General features: G+C 52.4%; 1 protein-coding gene across 1 annotated transcript in view; it reads left to right on the top strand.

Moving 5' to 3' along the window:
* OTOG (otogelin) overlaps nucleotides 1–19,834 on the top strand; it is a 94,633-nt gene that overhangs the window by 63,933 nt on the left and 10,866 nt on the right. Inside the window, exons 34-43 of the mRNA XM_051833935.2 lie at nucleotides 1,765–1,882; nucleotides 2,489–2,568; nucleotides 2,925–4,627; nucleotides 5,376–5,544; nucleotides 5,799–5,944; nucleotides 6,443–6,532; nucleotides 15,422–15,605; nucleotides 18,177–18,397; nucleotides 18,539–18,677; nucleotides 19,530–19,724. Of these exons, the coding sequence (XP_051689895.2) occupies nucleotides 1,765–1,882; nucleotides 2,489–2,568; nucleotides 2,925–4,627; nucleotides 5,376–5,544; nucleotides 5,799–5,944; nucleotides 6,443–6,532; nucleotides 15,422–15,605; nucleotides 18,177–18,397; nucleotides 18,539–18,677; nucleotides 19,530–19,724 (3,045 nt within the window). The remainder of the gene's footprint in view (nucleotides 1–1,764; nucleotides 1,883–2,488; nucleotides 2,569–2,924; nucleotides 4,628–5,375; nucleotides 5,545–5,798; nucleotides 5,945–6,442; nucleotides 6,533–15,421; nucleotides 15,606–18,176; nucleotides 18,398–18,538; nucleotides 18,678–19,529; nucleotides 19,725–19,834) is intronic.

Below are 19,834 nucleotides of genomic sequence, written 5' to 3'. Positions count from 1 at the left end.
GCTGATGGGGCAGCTCCCTGGTCTTCTGTCAGAGCTGAGGGTTCCTTGGGCTTTGCCATCCCCCTGCTGGGTGAGTCTGCCCCAGAGTGTTGTTCTCTGGCCCACCTGGAGGGGCCGCTCTTCCACCCGGCAGTCACAAACCCCAGCCAGGGCAGATTCGTCACTGGCCCTAACCATGGTGAGACGCACCAGCCGTGGTAACACCATGCCCCTCCCTGGAAGATGCTGGGGCAGCGTGGAAAGAGCCCAGGCACGGAAGCTGGACGGGCATGGGTTCGAACTCTCCCCCAGGTCCTCCGCACCTGGGCAGGAACCCTCATCTCTCCCAAGTGTTTCCTCTCCCATAGAATGGGGGTGTTTTCCTCCAGAGGGTCTCGTGAGGATGCACTGTGTGGCACAGCCTGTCCTCCATACCCAGCGTGCTGTGGGTGTTTCCCAATTGTCAGTTCCTATCTCCAAGCTCTTAGGAAAAGCAGGTCTCCTTGTGGTCAGCAGTAGCATGGAGAGTGGGGTGTCAGGAAGGGGCTTCTGGGGTGCAGCTGCTTCCTCTGTACTTCCATGGTGCCTGCCCATGATCTTGGAGGCTGGTGCCTGGGTAGAGTAGGGCCTTGTGTGCCTCACGTCCCCCAGGGTCACGGCCTTCTCCCTCACTCACTGAGGTGCTGGCCACAGGCTCCCTGTTGGAAACATCTCCCTTGGGTGAGCCTGTTTTCCCCATGTCATCTGTGCCTCCATTTTCTCACCCACGAAATGGGGATGATACTAATGCCTACTTTATAGGGTTGTGGTGAGGATGGATGAGTCAAGACATGTGAGGCCTTTGATGCTATTTACAAGCTAGCTGTTCTTTGAAAAGGCAGAGTTATAGGGAGAGAGAGGGATATAGGTCTTCCAGCTCCTGACTCTCTCCCTAAGTAGCTGCAATACCCTTGGCTAGGCCAGGCCAAAGCCAGAGGCCTAGAACCCTGGGTCTCCCACGTGGGTGCAGGGGCCCAAGTACTTGAACCAACATCCTCCACTACTCTCCCAGGCACATTAGCCTGGAGCTGGATGGGAAGTGCAGCAGCCGGGACTTGAACCCATATGCCATTCTCATATAGGATGCCAGCATTGCAGGTGGTGGCTTAACTTGCTACGCCACAGCGCAACCAGGGCCAGCGAGGGCAGTGCTCACAAAAACTGCAGCCCAGGTCCTGAGGGGGTGCTTCAGGGAGGCCTCTGGGAACAGAGAGGGAAGGGCTTGGAGCAAAGCAGCCGTCTGGTGACAGGTGCACAGGAGGGCCTTGGGCCCGCGGGTCCAGGGTCCCGTAATGCCTCCCCCGGCTCTCGAGGGAGAGCCACTTGCCTCCGAGGCGTTCTGCAGTGGCCCTGCCAGAGACAGGGCAAGGAGGAGGTGGCTGTGTCCTGGGATGCAGGGCAAGCCTGGCACCAAGGTCACAGAGGGGCAGGGTGATGAGCAGCCTCACAGAGGAGAGATCGGGGGTCCAAGCCTCCTCCTCGGCCGCCCTCAAAGCCCAACGCTGCCCACACCAGAGCTCCCCAGGCCTGAACCCCACACCAGATTCCCAGTGCCCTGCCCCATGCTGACCCTGGCTTTCACAAGTCCAGTTTCCGCTCAGCTTGGCTTTGCTTTCCCTGTGTGAATCCTTTTGTCTCTCGCCATGGGGCATCCACGGGGAGCGGGGATTTCCTGTGCTGTGGCGCCAGGCCCAGAGCTGGAGCCCAGCCTCAGGCCGGAGACTCGGGAGTGGGTCTCCCTTCCAGAGGCCAAGCCCTCAGGGGCTGCCTACCCCATCTGTGAGTGGCGCTATGATGCCTGTGCCAGCCCCTGCTTCCAGACCTGCCGGGACCCCCAAGCGGCCAGCTGCCAGGACGTGCCCAGGTGAGGTGCTGGCATCAAGGTGTGTGCACCAGCGTGTTTGGACACACACGTATGCCTTCTGGGGGTACCCAGGCACAGGCATGACAGGAGTCTGTATGCAGGCGTATGAGGGGTGTGTGTGTTTTATGTGTAGGGATGTGTGTGCTGGGGTGGGTGGGCCTTAACTGTGTGTGTCATATATGCAAACGTGTGCATTATCTGCTTGTACATCACATGCATGTAGCTGAGCCTCGTGTGTGTGCAAGTATGCATGGGCTGTACACAGCTGTGCATATGTGCATGCATGAGCTGTGTGTGTCTGCATGTTGTGTGCTGCTGTGCACAAGTCAGAGTTGCACAGACTTGGGGGGGATTGTGAGCCTGTGTGAGTGTGTGTGAGTGCAGACACAGGAGTGTGAGTACGAGCATGCACAAAACATACCCACACCTTGCTTGTGTGCTTCTCTGAGGGCGTGGAGTATGTGGGTTCCTGTACACATGTGTGATGGTGTGGAGGCCCATGTGAGCATGCACACAATGCACATGCTCACACGCGTGTGTCACAAGGAGGGAGGAGGTCTGTGTTCCATCCAGACCGCTGCCCCGCCCCCCCCACTCCGTCCTCAGGGTAGAAGGCTGCGTCCCCAGGTGCCCCCCGCCCAAGGTCCTGGATGAAGTCACGCAGAGATGTGTCCACGTGGAGGACTGTGAGTGGCCTGGGGCTCCCCTCCTCCAACTCCTGAGTCCCCCCAGGCCCTGGAGAAGCAGGGTGTGCACCTGAGAGCAGGCAGAAGCCTCATGGGGTCCATCTGCCCCATGTCACAGTGAGAAAAAATGAGGCTCAGAGAGCAGATGGGACCCTAGAACGAGCAGGCCTGGGGTAGATCCAGATCTGCTGTCTCCCTGTTGCCACACAATGCCTTGGCTGAGACCTGGCAGCCCGGCTGTCGGAAGCCATCCTCACCCTGTCACCTCGGGTGCTGGTCCTTGAGCCCCACGTCTCAGCCCTGCCCAGTGACAGTGGCCTCCCCACCTTCTGAGCCTCCTCTTCTGTCTGCCCTAGGTGTGGAGCCAGCAGCTTTGGTCCCCACAGATGTCCTGGGCAGTGAGACCCTGTCTCCCATCCCTGCTGACAAGGAGCCAGTGCTTCCACAGGAGACCCCCAGGGCCCCCACTCACAGGACAGCCCTCCTCTCCACGGCCCTGCACCCACAGGTGGCAGCCACTGAGAAGCTGACGCTGATGCCACGCCCCTCCCAGTTCACCCCGCAGCAGCCACTGGGCCTCACCACATCCAACCTTCCTGCCCACCCCACGGAGGCCCTGGCTGGCAAAGGGGTGACCGCCAGCCTCCCGTTCAGCCCTCATGCCCCGGGGTCCTCGTCCCTCCTCGTTGCACTGCAGACATCCCCACCGGGCACAGTGTCCAGGGCTGTGGTGACAGCTAGGGTGACTGTGACCTCTGCAGGGACCTTCAACGCCACGCTCTCCTCCCATTCACCCCCTGCTCCTCACCTCCCACTCCTGACCAAAGCTGTGACAGTCCCAGGCCCTGGCTCCTTGGGGAGTCCCTCCTCCAGGCCTATGGCTCTCCCCGGAGTGACCTCCAGGCCCCCTGCCTCCTCGGGATCTCACAAGGCTTTGCTGACACCTGCAGACACTAAAGTCTCCAATAAGACAGGGCCCCCCCGGCTCCCCCAGGTCCAAGGCATTTCCAGTCCCAGCAGCCCCCTGGCCATGGCTGCAACGGCAGCACAGCAGGCACCTGTTAGTCCCCTTGTAACTGACGCGCTGGAGATGCTGTCACCCCCAGAGAAGGACAGACCTGGGCATGGCCAGCCGGGGGGCCTGCCAGCATCCCCACCTCCAAGCCCAGCCCCTACTGCCCCGCCCCAGCCAGCCCGACCCACCACTACCACCCCCAGGCCTCCAGCACTGGCCCCAGGGACCCCAGCTGCCACCGGCTTGTCCACAGTTGCTCATGGGCCGGGGGCCACTCCCTTCATGTCCCTGGACTCCACTGTGCCATCTGAGCTCCTCTCTGGCCTACCTCCTGATACCAGCCTGCCCCTGGCCAAGGTGGGCACATCTGCCCCAGTGGCCACACCTGGCCCCAAAGGCTCTGTCACCACCCCGTCGCTCCGTCAACAGGTCACATCCCTGGCTGTGGCTACCACTCCACCTGCTCGGGTCCTCAGTCCAGCGCTGCCTCGCACCCCAGCCGGGGTGGCCCAGGCGCTGCCACCCAGTCCCGCAGCCCCTCAGGCTATGGGCACGGCTCCAAGCCTGCCTCTCAAAGCCACGGTGCCGACCTCAAGAGTCACGGCTGTGGCTATTGGGGTGGCCTCCACAGGAGCTGTGGTCCCCCAAAAGAGCCCCACAGAGGAGCTGGCCATACCGTCCAAGCAGGTGGCCCTGCCCACCTCTGCCTATGGCTCTGCCCAGGGAGGACCCACAGAGCTCACGCCTGCTGCAGCTCCCACGCGTGCTCCCTTGGTGACTGAGGCCGAGGGCCCCCGGGCTGGCACAGTGCCCTCGGGGCCCACATCCCACCCCCTGAGCCACCTCTCGGCCAGAACAGCCTCCCGGGAGAGCTCACTGGCAGGGGCCCACGGGCCCTCCAGCCGGCCTCGGCCTGCAGCGGGCCTAGCGGCTGAGGCTACCACGGAACGGTCTGGACGCTCAGCCCCGGCACACAGCAGCGCGGCGGGTTTGGCCGAGGCCTTAGCAACCACCGTGGAGGCAACCACCTCTGCCACCTGTGTCGTAAGTGATGTCAGGGTTCTCCAGTCTGTGGGCCCTCCCCACCCCCCGGCCCACCTTGCCCGGTGCCACTGGAGTTTGGTCACCACCACGCTCATGTTTCCATCTCTTAGCCAGCTGTAGGACAGTGGCATAGTCCCTGTCCACACCCCTGACTGAAACTCCTAAAAAGCTTTCCAGTCCCCTCTGGGCCCCAGGGCAGGGTCACACCCCACTCATCTGGACCCCCGGGGGCTGATGGATGGCATGGTGGGATGTGAAAGTGCAACACTGCAGGTGTGTGGGTGTGTGCGTGTTGTGTCTGTGCGCCTGTGTGAGATCATGTGCATGCATGTTCACGTGTGAGCGCTCACATGTCTACACGTGTTCATGTGTATGTGAAGCATGGTATCGAGAGGCACCTTTGTGTGTATTGGTGCCTTTGTGAGAAAGAGCTTGCGTGTGTGTGCAGGTCTGAGTAGGGGTCTGTGAGCGTGAGCTGGTGTGTCCACACATCTCTGGACCTGCAGCTCCCACTATGGGCCAGGCAGCTACACAGAGGTCCCGGGTGACCCTACCCTGGTCCCCAGTCTTACACTAAGCCCAGTTCCGGACCCAATAGCTTGACAGCTGGGTGCAGGTGGGGGCACCACGCCCTGCCCTGCCAGAGCCTGCATGGTGGAAAGGATCTGGTGCCGTCGTGGCTCAGGCAGGGTGGTGGGGCCGTAGGCCTGGGCGGGCACTCACACTGTCCCCCTGCCGCGTGCCCCAGCCAATCGCCGAGCAGGACTGTGTCCGCCACATCTGCCTGGAGGGCCAGCTCATCCGCGTGAACCAGTCCCAGCACTGTCCCCAGGGGGCTGCACCCCCTCGCTGTGGGATCCTTGGCCTTGCCATGCGGGTCGGCGGGGACCACTGCTGCCCCATCTGGGAGTGCGCCTGTGAGTTACGAGTCGTGGGGTCAGTGGGAGTCTGTCTCTCCCCCTCTTCCTCCCCCTCCCCACCCACAATGGGGCCGCTCATCTTAGTGACCCCCGACCTGGCAGATTTCCCACCTTGCGACCTCGGGTCTGTGCATGCAATCTGGTCTGATCCGCCTCTGACTCATCCAGGACAGGGCCCCGGGCACCTCCCCGCCTCCCTAGGTGGCCAAGACCTTGAAGGCACCTGCTTCTTGTGCACTGCCCTACCCCAGGCCGGTGCTCGATCTTCCCCGACCTGAGCTTCGTGACCTTCGACGGGAGCCACGCAGCCCTGTTCAAGGAGGCCATCTACGTCCTCAGGCAGAGCGCAGGCGACTCGATCACGGTCCATGTCCTTGACTGCAAAAGCGCCAACCTGGTGACTGCCCCGTGCTTCCCCCTCTGACAGGAGCCAGGCGCCGAGCGAGGTTTAGATGGGAGAGTTTGCGGTGGTCTGGGTTCTGGGGGAGGCCAGAGGTAAGGGCAGATGTGAGCGCAGCCGTGGGGGGGCGCGCTGTCCAGGAGTCTCCTGGAAGGGAGCTGTGCTCTAGGTGACATCTCCCTCGGGGATCATGGGAAATGGCTGGGTGGAGTGCGCCACCTCCTGGCTGTGCCTGGGGCCTGCACCATGCCCAGCTTGTGCCAGCTTCCTAGGCCCAAGTTCAGAGAACCAGGGAGGCGGCTCCAAGGCTGTGGCCTGCGGTGGGGTAGGGGTGCCAGGTGGAAGAAGGCAGCTTGCTTCCTTCTTTATTCTGCTAGGCTGGCCTGCGGTTCTGTGGAATTCTGAGCACTGTGGCTGCACTGGCTGTGTGTGTGTGGGGGGGGGGGGTGCAGGACAGGTCTCCTGGTTGTTGAACTTGAGACCTGCTGTCCACAGGGACACCTGAACTGGCCCCCGTTCTGTCTGGTGATGCTGAATGTGACTCACCTGGCCCATCAGGTCACCATTGACCGCTTCAGCCGGAAGGTGAGTCCATCAGAAAGCTGGCCTCCAGAGCAGGGCCTGCAGCCTGGGGGGCGGAGGGGGGGGGTGTCCGGGTGGAGGGGCCAGGTCACCCTTTGGGGCCGGGTGTGGGGAGGGGACCTTCTGAAGAACAGTGGAAAACTGAGTGCACTGGAAGTGATCTGCATTGCTTCAGGGGGTGCGAGTGCCAGGAGGGATGTTACGATAGAAGCAGTTTGCAATGGCAAGGACTGTAGCCTTGACCGATTGCCGGGACGGCTCACTTTGGCCGTCTCTGCAAGGACCCGTGGCCGTGTGGCTGGTCCCAAGGCTGTTCCAGGGAGGGGCCGTGTATGCGAGGCACCCTGAATTCAAGCTCTCGCACTTCACGTGCAGGAGGCCTTGGGGTCCAGCCACGTACCCGTGCCTGCTTTTGGCGCCTCCAGCTGGCGGGCGAGGGACGGCTCAGCTCCTCCTCAGGTGCTGAGGGCTCGGCTTTCCCCCTATGCCTGAGCCAAGGCTGCAGCCTTCCTGTTGGCACCTGCCCTTGAACAACTGGCCGGGGGGCTGCCAGAGCAGAGCTGTCAGGAACTCAGGAACAGGCCTGACAACAGTGGGCTCTCCATGAGATAGAGGCTGAGGCAAAAAATACCCCAGAAGCTTCATTCCTTAGTTCTCAAAGTTTCCCATTAAAAATTAACATATAATTTACATAGTAAAATTTCACTGTTGCGTATACAGTCTTACAAGTTTTTTTAAAACATTTATTTACTTGAAAGAGTTACACGGAGAGAGTAGAGGCAGATTGAGAGACAGAGGTCTTCCATCCACTGGTTCACTCCCCAGTTAGCCACAATAGCTGGAGCTGCGCCGATCTGAAGCCAGGAGCTTCTTCCAGGTCTCCCACCTAGGTGCAGGGGCCCAAGGATTTGGGCTTCTGCTTTCCCAGACCATAGCAGAGACCTGGATCAGAAGTGGAGCAGCTGGGACGGACTGAGGCTCTATGGGATGCCGGCACTGCAGGCGGTGGCTCTACCTGCCACACCACAGCACCGGCCCCTGGTGTTGTATTTAACAAACTTGTGTTGAACCCCAGGTCACAGATTTTTCTTATGATTTTTTTCCTAGAAATTTTATAGTTTTAGGTATTACTTTTAGTTTTTGTGAATGGTGTGAGGTATGGGTCAAGATTTATTGTTGTTATGGATATCTAATCATTCAAGCACCAGAGACTGTCTCCAGTCTTTGCACTTTTTAAAATGTATATATTTAAAAGGCAGGGTTACAGAGAGAGAAGGGAGGAGAGAGGGAAGAGAGAAGGGATAGAGAGACAGAGACTTCCATCCACTGGTTTGCTCCCTAAATGGTAGCAATGACCCGGGCGGTGCCAGACCAAAGCCAGGAGTCCAGAGCTTCCTCTGGGTCTCCCACGAGGGTGCAGGGGCCCCTCTTCTACTGCTTTTCCAGGCACATTAGGAGGGAGCTGAATCGGAAGTGGAGCAGCCAGGTCTTTAACCAGTGCCCACATGGGATGCCATCACAGGCAGAGGTTAACCTGCTCCGCCACAGCACTGGCCCCTATCTTTGCATTTTTATTAAAAAATTGATTATTAATGTTTGGTTTTATTTCTGGACTTTTAATTGTGTACTACTGATGCATCCTTTCATACTATCTTGATGATTATCACTCAATTAAATCTCAAAATCAGGTAGATGGATCTTTCAACATTTTTTTTCAAAATTGCTTTGGCTGTCCTAATTCCTTTATTTTTCCATATAAACTTAGAGTCAACTTGGTTTCTATAAAAATCTTGCTGGACATGTGGGAGCTACAAAGCTGCCCTCGCGGAAGGAAAGAGTAGCCCTGAGACTGGGGAGGTGCTGGGACAGGGAGATCAGGAGAGGTTGAATGGGTGCATCTCTGTTTATGTCTCAGGTGGGGTTGTTTTGTTTTTGTTTTTGATGTTCTGCTCTTTTCAGTGCAAAGATCTTGTAGCATTTTTTATAACATCAGAGTAACATGTTTCGTTAGATTTATCTCTGTGTATGTCATATTTTTTGGTACTGCAGATGATCTTTTTATTTCACTTTCTGATGCTCACCTCTATACAAATGCAATTGATTTTTTGCATGCTGACTTTGTCTTGCAATCATTTATTAGTTCTTACATTTATTAAGCTTAAATTTGCATATTCTTATATTCTTCAGGTTTTTCTATGTAATTATGTCTTCTCCAAATAGAAATGTTGCTTCTTTTCCAGTGTGTATGAACGGTTGTGTTTTATTTTTCTTGCCTATTGCCCTGGCAAGGGCCTCGAGTGTGATACTGAGTGTGGAGGGGTTGAGATCAGACACCCTTACCTCGCATGGCATCTTAGGAAGAAGGCAGCCTTTCACTATAAAGCACGGTGTGAGGTGTAGACTTACTAGGGGTGTCCTTTGCAAGGTCCAACATTGGCCTTCTATTTCTAGTTTGCCACGTTGTTTTTTAAAAATTATTATTATTACTGTAAGTAGATGCTGCATTTTGTGAAGTGCTTTCTTCTGCATCTACTGAGATAATCTCATGGTTTTTCTTTATTCATATGCCAAGTTTCACTGATTCTGAAAGTTGAACCAGTCTTGCATTTCTGGAACAAAAACTTCACTTGGTTGGGATGTGTTACCCTTTTTATACATTTTTGAATCCTCCCTGATGGTCTAAGTTTTCTCCTCTTGTGATGTGTTAGTTTAGTTTTGGTATCAGAGGAATGCAGGCCTCATATGATGACTTGGGCAGTAGTATCCTCTCCAATTTCATGAAAATGTCTGCATAGACTGGGTAATATTTGATATAACTCAGTGAAGCCATCTGGGTCTTTCTTTTAGGCAGATTATAAAGTACACATTAATTTCTGTCATAGATGTAGGGCTCTTCTGGCCACTTACCCCATCTCTGGTAGGCCTGGATAATCCACACCTTTCACGTCAGTTTCACAGAAATCAAGCTCTTCACTTATTATTGCTGCCCTTGTGCCATCTGCAGGCAAGCAGGTGCCCCAATTCTCAGGGCGACTCATCTGTGTTGTCTTTCTGTTCCCTGACCCGCTGGGACAGAGATTTATCAAGTTTATTATTCTTCTTTAAAACCTGGCTTTACTGGTTTTTCTGTATAGTTCTTATGTTTTCTATTTCATTGGTTTCTACTCTTACCTTTACTGTAGTCTTTCTTCTACTTATTTTGAGTCTAATTTTCTCTTCTCTTTCTAGTTCTAAAGGTGGAAGTATAGGTCTTTGATTCAATTACTTCTTTTTCTGAAGTATTTAGTGCTATAATTTACCTACTGATTTAGTGCATTCATTTTCAATCAGTTTGAGATGCTTTTAAATATCTCTTTTGATAATTATTTGACCCATGGGTTATTTGTAAGTGCTTTATTTAGTCTCCGAATGTGATGACATTTCAAAACATTTATTAAAAAATGAAATTAAAATTTTCAAAAACTTGAAATTGATGTAGCTTTTACATTTCCACAAACACTCTGAAGACTCCTCATATTTTTGGTGATTTTTCACATAGCTTCCTGTTATTTCTAATTTGATTCCATTGTGCTTACAAAACATACTCAATTAACCTGAGCCTTTTTAAATGTAATGACTTGTTTCATTTCCCAAATGGTCTCTTAGTAAATGCATATTCTATTTTTGGGGGCAGTGTCCTATGAATGTCAGCTTAAGTTGGTTGACCGTGCTGTTCAAGCCTCCTAACTGCTTACTAATGTTCTGTGTGCTTGCTTAGCAGTTATGGAGGGAGGGTGTTGACATTTCTGGCTGTAGCTGTAGCTATTTCTCCTTGGAGTTTTATCAGTTTTTTAACTCATAGATTCTGAAGCTCTCTTATCAGGTACACAGCACTCAAGAGTATATGCTCTGTTAAATTAACCATTTTTTTCCTTGTGAAATGGCACTTTTGTCCTAGTAACTGTTTCTACACTGATTTCTACTTTGTCAGATTCATTTGTAATAGCTACTCCAGCACTCTTTTGATTAACATTAGCGTGAATATCTGGTATCTACATATAAGGTATACCTTTGTTCATCCTTTTACTCTATTTGTGTTTTTTTAAATGTAAAGTGAGATTTTGGTAGGAAGTGAATATTGGGCCTTTTTTTTTTTTAATTCTTAAATCCAATCTGGCAATTTTGTCTTTTAATTGGGGCTGTTTAGACGACTCATACTTAATTCGGTCATCGCTATGGTTCAGTTTATGTATTTATTGGCTGTGCTTTATTTTTGTTGTCCCCATTCCTCGTGTGCATGTCTTCTTTTGGAATGCTTTTATTCATTGCATCTCATCTATACTGAATTATTATCTATATTTTTTATTTTTGTCTTTCAGTGGTTGCTTTAAGGATTGTAGTATACAATTTTTTAAAAGATTTATTTATTTGAAAGTCAGAGTTACACAGAGAGAGGAGAGGGAGAGGGAGAGAGAGAGAGAGAGAGGTCTTCCATCTGATGGTTCACTCCCCAATTGGCCACAACGGCCGGAGCTGCGCCAATCCGAAGCCAGGAGCCAGGAGCTTCTTCCGGGTCTCCCACATGGGTTGAGGGGCTATCTTCCACTGCTTTCCCAGGCACATTAGCAGGGAGCTGGATCAGAAGTGGGGTAGAACTGGGACTCGAACCAGCACTCATGTGGGATGCCGGCACTGCAGGCGGCAGCTTTACCCACTACGCCAGTGCCAGCCCCTGTAGTATATAATTTTAACTTGCCATAGTCTAGCTTCAAGTAATAGAGGATCATGTCTTATACAGCATAAGAGCTTTGTAACAGTATCCTCTGGTTTCTTCCCTCTGGCAGCCTTTACCCTGTGGTCATCACACAGTTTACTTCACATTTGTTGTGACCGCACAGTGCACTGTTGCCATGTTTCCTCAGGCAATCAACAAGTTCTCGCCTGTCCATGTGTTCTTGACCTTTGCTGCTCTTTATTCCTTTGTGGAGATCTGGGTTTCCAGGTGATATCACTTTTCTTCTGCTTGAAGGATTCCCTTTAGCATTTTTATAGCACAAGTCTGATGATGAACTCTTTCAGCTTCTGTAAATATGAAAAAGTCTTCACTCATCTGAATTTTTAAAAAATCGTCTCACTGAGTACATAATTACAGGATGACTTTTTTTTAAAGATTTATTTATTTAAAAATCAGAATTACACAGAAGGAGAGGCAGAGAGAGAGAGAGAGAGAAGTCTTCCATCTGATGGTTTACTCCCCAGTTGGCCGCAACGGCAGGAACTGCGCCAGTCCGAAGCCAGGAGCTTCCTCCGGGTCTCCTACATGGGTGCAGGGATCCAAGGACTTGGGCCGTCCCCTACTGCCTTCCCAGGCCACAGCAGAGAGCTGGATCGGAAGAGGAGCAGCCGGGTCTCGAACCGGCGCCCATATGGGATGCCAGCACTTCAGGCTAAGGCGTTAACCCACTGCGCCACAGCGCAGGCCCCTGACATTTTTCAATACTTTAAGAATGTTTCTCCCCTGTTTTTTTTCCAATTAGGGTAAAATTGATATAATGTAAAATTGAATGTTTTAAACTGAACAAGTCAGTACCAATTAGTACATTCTCAATGCCACCACCCCTGCCATCTGGTTCCAAAGCATTTCTGTCATCCCTGAAGGACAGCCCCCAGCCACTAGGCAGGTGCCCACCAAACCTTTCCCCAGTACCTGTCAACCCCCAGTCTGCATTCTGTCTGTGCATTTACTTATTCTGGGCACTCCTATAAAAGGTGTCAAACAGTATTTGAGCTTTTCTATCTGATCTCTGTCACTTAGCCTCGTGGTTTTGAAGTTCATATGCATTGTGCAATGCATCAGTGTTTCACTTTTAAAAAAAAAAGATTTATTTATTTATTTGAAAGTCAGAGTTACGCGGGGGGAGGGGGGTCTTCCAGCCGCTGGTTCACTCCCCAATTGGCCGCAATGGTCGGAGCTGCACCAAACTGGAGCTAGGAGCTTCTTCTGGGTCTCCCACGTGGGTACAGGTGCCCAAAGGACTTGTACCATCTTCTACAGCCTTCCCAGTCCATAGCAGAGAGATGGATTGGAAGTGGAGTAGCTGGGACTCGAACTGGTGCCCATATGCGATGCCAGCACTGCAGGCATTGGCTTTACCCACTACGCTACAGCTCTGGCCCACAGTGTTTCACTCTTAATCCTTTGAATGCATAAATACCACAATCTGTTTATCCATCCACCTGTGGATGGAAATCTGGGTTGTTTCCACATTTGGCTATTGTGAGCACTACTGCTGTAGAGTTCCACTGTCTCTTGCCCCACTAATTCCTGATAATAAATCTGCTGTCATTTTTAACCTTTGTTCCTCCATGCATAATATCCCTTTTTTCTCTGGCTACTGTTACACTTTTCTATCACTGTTTCTAAGCAATTTGGTTATGATGTGCCTGGTAATTCATTTCTTTTGGGGCTCCAATTACATGTATATCAGAATGCTTGAAGTTAGTCTATAGATCCAATTCTTTGTTCACTGTTTTTCTCATTTTTCTTTCCATGCTTCATTTCAGATAGTATCTATTGTTCTGTCTTTATTAATCTTTTCACCTGTACTGTCTGAACATCTGTTAATCCCATCCAATGGAGTTTTTCATCTCTAGATGTTTAATTTTGATCTTTTCATATCTTCCACATCCCATCTTAATGTTCTTATGTTTTCTTCTTTCTTACACACACAGACCATAGTTATACTAACCGCTTCTTACGTCCTTGCCTGCTAACCCTATCACATGTGTCATTCTTGGGTCGGTTCTGATTTCCGTCTTGCCTTATGGCTTGCATTTTCCTGCTTCCTGGCATACTTGACAAGTTCTTACTAGATCCTATACATTGTGAGTATTTCCTTGCTGGGTGCTGGGAATCCTTTTGTTTTTAAAAAATATTCTGGGCTGGCGCCGTGGCTCACTAGGCTAATCCTCCACCTTGCGGCGCCGGCACACCAGGTTCTAGTCCCAGTCGGGGTGCCAGATTCTGTCCCGGTTGCCCCTCTTCAAGGCCAGCTCTCTGCTGTGGCCAGGGAGTGCAGTGGAGGATGGCCCAAGTCCTTGGGCCCTGCACCCCATGGGAGACCAGGATAAGTACCTGGCTCCTGCCATCGGATCAGCGTAGTGTGCTGGCCGCAGCGTGCTGGCCGCGGCGGCCATTGGAGGGTGAACCAATGGCAAAAGGAAGACCTTTCTCTCTGTCTCTCTCACTGCCCACTCTGCCTGTCAAAAAAAAAAATATTCTGGAGCTTATAACAGTTATGCTACTTAGAAAAGTTTATTTCTTTGAGACTTGCCAGTAAACTTCATTAGGTGAAGCTGGAATAACTTTATTTATTTATTGGAAGGCAGAGTCACAGGTTACAGAGAGGCAGAAAGAGAGGGGGGGTCTTCCACCCACTGGTTCATTCCCCAAATGGCCGCAGACTTCCACTGCTTTCCCAGGCCATAGCCGAGAGCTGGATCAAAAGTGTAGCGTCTGGGACTCGAACCAGTGCCCATATGGGATGCCGGCACTGCAGGCAGCAGCTTCTCGCCCTACGCCACAGTGCCAGCCCCAAGTAACTTTGATTTTTCTCTCTATTCTGCATGGGATTCATCACTATTGAAGCAATGCTCTTTCACACACGCCGCCCTCTATTTTATGCATTTAGAGTTTTCCTACTCTAGCTGGTGGTTGCTCCAGCTATTCCCGACCCGGTGTTACCTCTCAGGATTTTTCTGCGCCTTCCACTTGGTTCTTTCCCTAGCCTCAGGTAATTTTCTCACGTGCAGGCATGGACCAGTATTCAGCTCAAGACAAGGTCAGGACAAGGTCCAAGGGGAACTTTGTGTGAAGGTTCAGAGTGTTCATTCATTCACGTTCATTCATTAATATTCGTTCTTCTGCAGACGCCCGCCCCCACCCCCACTCCTCTCCCCTTCTCCTTCCTTCACTATTCTGCTGTGCGCACTCTAGCTCTCTTGGCCTCCAGAACTCCCTGCCCCTGCTGTGCAACTCGGGGAAACCAGCTTGGGTTCCTCTTCCCTGCATCGTGGCCTAGAAATGGAGCAATGCACCTTGCAGTCATGAGGCTCACCTCATTTGCTTTCGGCTCTCGGGGATTACCCCCTGTACTTCCAACTGTTCAGTGTCTGAAAACCGCTGTTCCGTGCATTTCTTCAGGGTTTTTTGGTTATTTTAAGACAAGAGGGTAAATTAGATTCTTGAAGGGAGAAGGTTAAGTCATTATAAATATTTAAAAATCATAATCTTTTCCTCTCCTATTTTTAAAGCATAAGACTCATGGTCCTTGGTACTCCTAAAGTTAACCTTGTGATTCTATGTGGTGGAGGCCATAGCTTGAAGTTATGAGAATGAGCGTGTGTTATGTGTTTAACAAATACTGAGTCTTAATTTGTCAGGCCCTGAAGCAGGTTCTGTGGATTCAGTGATGATTCATAGTTTCTGTCCTCAGAAAACTCACAACCACCTGGAGATCCTGTTGAGACAAATAGATTCTGTTTTAATGGCCAGTCCAGAGACAAGGAGATACCAGAGAAGGGGTGCCCAACCCCAGGGCTAGGGATTCAGGGCAAATCTCCCAGAAGAAATGATCTGAACATATCGGGAAAGGAAGGGAGGATCGGAGAGGCTCAGGACTAATGTTTGTGTATCGAGACACAGCCTGCCCCTGCTTTGTGTCTCGGTTTTGGTCATAAAAGTATGTTCAGAATTCCCGCATGCTACCTTGCATGGTGTCTGGGCTGCACATGCCCGAAGCAGAGCCCAGCACACAGCAGGTGTCTGATGTCTGTCTGTCAGAGGGGTGGCTGGGCAGATGAATGGATGGATGAGCAAGCTGTGTTCACATGGAACCCATTCCATCTCCCAAGGTGACTGTGGACTCGCAGGCTGTGTGGCCCCCTGTGAGCAGGTATGGGTTCAGGATTGAAGACACGGGCCACATGTACGTGATCCGGACACCCTCACACATCCAGATCCAGTGGCTTCACAGCTCGGGACTCATGATCCTGGAGGCCAGCAAAGCCAGCAAGGCCCAGGGCCGTGGCCTGTGTGGTGAGGAGGGCCCCAGCTGGGGGGAGGGGAATGCTTCCCAGGCCCACCTCTGCTCCCATACACTGGGACAGGGCGCCAGGCCAGAGGTGGGAGCAGCAGAGCTGCCATGGCGGGGAGACCTAATGTCCATGTCCTGGGGTTGAAGCCACCAACAGAGATGGTGCAGGGCTCTGTCCCAGCCAGGATTGCCTGTCAGCTTCCCTGACGGCCGCCTCATGCCAGACAAGCCTCCCTGTCTGCCTGTGCCTGGGCACTTCACAGAGCACCTGCACACTGATCTCACCTACTCCAGTTCATCCACGCAGCAGCCCTGAGAGGGAGCTGTCAGTCTCCCCCACTGAACTAAAGACGGGGGTTCTGAGATGCCAAGTGGCTTGCCCGAGCAGAGGAGCTGCTCTTCAGACCCTGGCATAGCTTCAGCAAGATCCTCTGGGGGACTGGATGTGTTGAGTTAGGAAAAGAAGTGCAGGAGGTGTCCAGGTGTGGGCTGTACTCCACGACCCAGTGCCATGGTCACGCCGGTGGGTAAGGTAGAAGCACTTGCCTCTCACACCCTCTTCCTCCTCCACCTGCACCCTTATGCTCATCTACATCCGTGCCCCGCATTCAAAACCCTACGCATGCACGACCTCGTGAGAGCCAGCTCCATGCTCCTTCCTCTGTCTGCATGTTTACTGTGTACAAGTCAATGGGGGCAAAACACACACAGTGCCTGCTCGCTGGAGCTTCCATTTTACTGACGCAAACACTTCTTACCCAGGCACCTGCCACCACCCTTTCCTCACTGTTTCTTCTCTTCATCTATGGCAAAGAGCTCTGTGGTCATCGGGAGCCTGGTGGCTCAGCCCCTCCCTAGGACAGCCCTTGGTGACTCAAAGCCAAGACCCCAGATGTGACCATCGGGACCACTACTGACATCTCAGAGTCTTGTCTCCCATCAGGCTTCACATTCACAGAACTGGTGGCTGCAGCTGGCAGAGTGGAGCCAGATCCCGTACATCTCTATTTTTTGGAACGAACACCTGATATCCTGGGCACCCTAGGAGCTAACAAGGGGAATTCTGAGATCAGTGAGAATCTAAAGGGAAAAGAGTATGCACTCAGCAAAACATGCACACCACACCAGCAAGTGTGTCACAGAATCAGCAAGGTCACGTTGGCTACATCTGAGGCGCCCTTGCAGGAGGGCCGTCTGAGAAAGCAGCTCAGCCAAAGCGTGGGCAGGGAAGCATGTTTCTCATTTTAAAGATTTATTTACTTGAAGAGAAACAGAAAGGCAGAGACAAAGAGATCTTCCACCTGCTGGTTCACTCCCCAAATGACTGCAAAGACTGGAGCTGGGCCCTTCCAAAGCTAGGAGCCAGGAGCTTCTAGGTCTCCCATGCGGGTGCAGGGACCCAAGGACTTGGGCAATCTTCCACTGCTCTCCCTGGCCACATAGATCTGGATTGGAAGTGGAGCAGTCGGGATCCAAACCGGTGCCCATATGGGATGCCGGCACTGCAGGCGGTGGCTTTACCTGCTATACCACAGTGCTGGCCCCAGGGAAACGTGTTTCTGGAGAGTGTGGACTGTGCATGAGATGAAGCTGGAAGCTCAGTGTTAGAAGCTGTTAAGGATAAACCACCCCACCCCCACCTCAGTGCCTTAACACAATGACGGGTTATCCCCGGCACACATAAATTTCCAGGCTTCTTCCATCTTGGAACTCTGCCGTTTTCAACTCGGGCTTCCAAGTCTACAGAAGAGTAGACAGTTGGGACATCTTCACAGACAGGGTATGCAAGCTGTTCCCCTCAGCTCCACTCATACTCCACATGCCGGAACTCCGTCCCATGTCTCACCCGACTGGAAGGGAGGCTGGACTAGCTAGGCTGATCACCAACAAGAGTGAGCAGGCATTGTAGCTGGCTAGCGATTCTCTGGGGTAGCTTTTTGTTTTGATACATTGCCAAACTTAGAAGTTGCAAAAATAGTGTAAGGGACGCCTGTGTATCTTTTGTCCAGATTTACTGATTGTTCATTCACATGTTGTCTCACTTGCTTCTCTCTATACCTCAGAAAGTGCCTGGAAAAAACACAGAATTAAAAGAGAAGTTTACTTAGTGTAAAAGTGTTGAAATCCATGCATCATTTTTTCACAACACGGATTTCCCATGGACTTTACAAAGATCCCTCATATGCATGGGTTTCAAAATGCTTGAGCCAAAAATCAATTATCTTTTAATTTCATTGTTGTGAATTTGAAATACTTTCTCATACACGTTTACATATGCATATGCAATATATATATATACACACATATATTTTTCTGAGTGATTTGAAAGGGAGTTCAAACTGCATCCCTTAATCCCTAAATACTTTGCTGTATATTACCAAGAACAATACTTCTGTATTTTCCAATACAGCAGGCTTCTTAGTTTCTCTGTGCCTCATTCACTTCATCAAGAAAATGAGGATAATGCTGCCATTTGCCTCTGGGGACTGCTGTGAGGAACACGCAGAGTGAGGACCAGGAATCTGGGAGTGGCGCTGGTGGTGATGGCTGTGGGGTTCTTCTGCCCGTTGCAGGCATCTGCGATGGAGACCCAGCCAATGACCTCACCCTGCAGGACGGCTCCGTGGTGGGGGAGGCGGAGGACCCTGCGCCCTTTCTGGAGAGCTGGCAGGTGCCCAGCTCTCTGACCTCCGTGGGCCAGACTCGATTCCGCCCAGACAGCTGTGCCACGGCTGACTGCTCTCCCTGCCTTCGCATGGTGTCCAATCGCACCTTCAGTGCCTGCCACCACTTTGTACGTGCCAGAGGGAGATGCCCAGGCTGGGGGGGGGGGGTGCAGAGCTACCGACAGAGGCTCAGGATAGCAGGACTGGGAGGAGCTGGGCCTGGGGTGGGGGTGCCAGAGTAGGCAGCACTGCCTGATGCACACGCCCAGGTCTCCCCGGAGTCCTTCTGTGAGCTGTGGATCCGGGACACGAAGTACGTGCAGCAGCCCTGTGTGGCACTGACCGTGTACGTGGCTATGTGCCACAAGTTCCACGTGTGCATTGAGTGGCGGCGCTCCGACTACTGCCGTGAGTGGGGGATGCGGGGGTCTCCTCCACTGCTGCTATCGTCCTATCTCTTGTTAGGAAGTAAAAGGCTCCAGATCCAAGTTCAAGTATTGGCTTTCCCAGGTTTAATCATTCACCTGTCTATTCATGTTAACTAAAAGTTTATAAATATGTATAGTATATGTAAAATACATAAATATTTTATATTAACAAATTTATTATCTATATTAAGTTAATGAATACTTATTTTAATTTGGCATTTAAGTTCATGGGGTCTCTTAGTAAAATGGGGACAGCTCCCTTGTAGAACGGTCTTGAAGATGACGGGAGACATGGCACACGTGCCCACCATGTTGGCCAGTAAACATTAGTTCCTTCCACTTAACTCTTTGTGATAGAAAGAGACAGAGACAGATCTTGCATCTGCTTGTTCACTCCCAAATACCAACCATAATCCGAGTGAACCAGGCTGAAGTCAGGAGCCGGGGACTCAACCCAGGTCCCCTACGTGGGTGGCAGGAGCCATCTGCTGCCTCCCAGGGTGCACATTAGCAGAAAGCTGCAATTGCGAGTGGAGCCAGGCTTCTGTCAGGACTCAACTTGACCCAACCCTTGGGCAAACCCATGTGGACAAGCAGCTAACAAACGGTCATGGCTGTGCTCCAGTGGAACTTGATTTGTAGAGGCCAACAGCAGCTGGGTCTGTGGAGGGGCCGCACTTTGCTGAGCGCTGCCTGCCCTAGAGGGAGCAGGTGACACCATCAAGCTGCCTGACTGGCGCTGCTGCTCTGCACCCCCCACTTCCTGCTTTTAATGGGGAGGGGGCCCCGCCTGGGGTCTGAGCGAGGCCTGGTGCCTGCTGTGCCCCTGCAGCCTTCCTGTGCCCCAGCAACTCCACCTACCAGGCGTGTGTGGCAGCCTGCGAGCCCCCTGAAACCTGCCAGGATGGGGTGCTGGGCCCGCTGGACCCGGAGCAGTGCCAGGTGCTGGGCGAGGGCTGCGTGTGCTCGGAGGGCACCCTCCTGCACCGGCGCCACGCGGCGCTCTGCGTCCCTGACGACAAGTGTGGTAGGTGACCCCCGCCCCCAGGCTGGCCTTGCCCTGGTGCCCCCTTTGCCGTCCTGCTGCCCATGGCCGACACCCAGCTGCATCCCTCCAGGTCTGCTTGGAGGGTGGTC

Source organism: Oryctolagus cuniculus, chromosome 1 (genome assembly GCF_964237555.1).
Source record: "Oryctolagus cuniculus chromosome 1, mOryCun1.1, whole genome shotgun sequence".
Lineage (NCBI taxonomy): Eukaryota > Metazoa > Chordata > Mammalia > Lagomorpha > Leporidae > Oryctolagus > Oryctolagus cuniculus.
The sequence above is the reverse complement of the archived record's forward strand: the minus strand, read 5'-3'. Positions and strand labels throughout refer to the sequence as shown.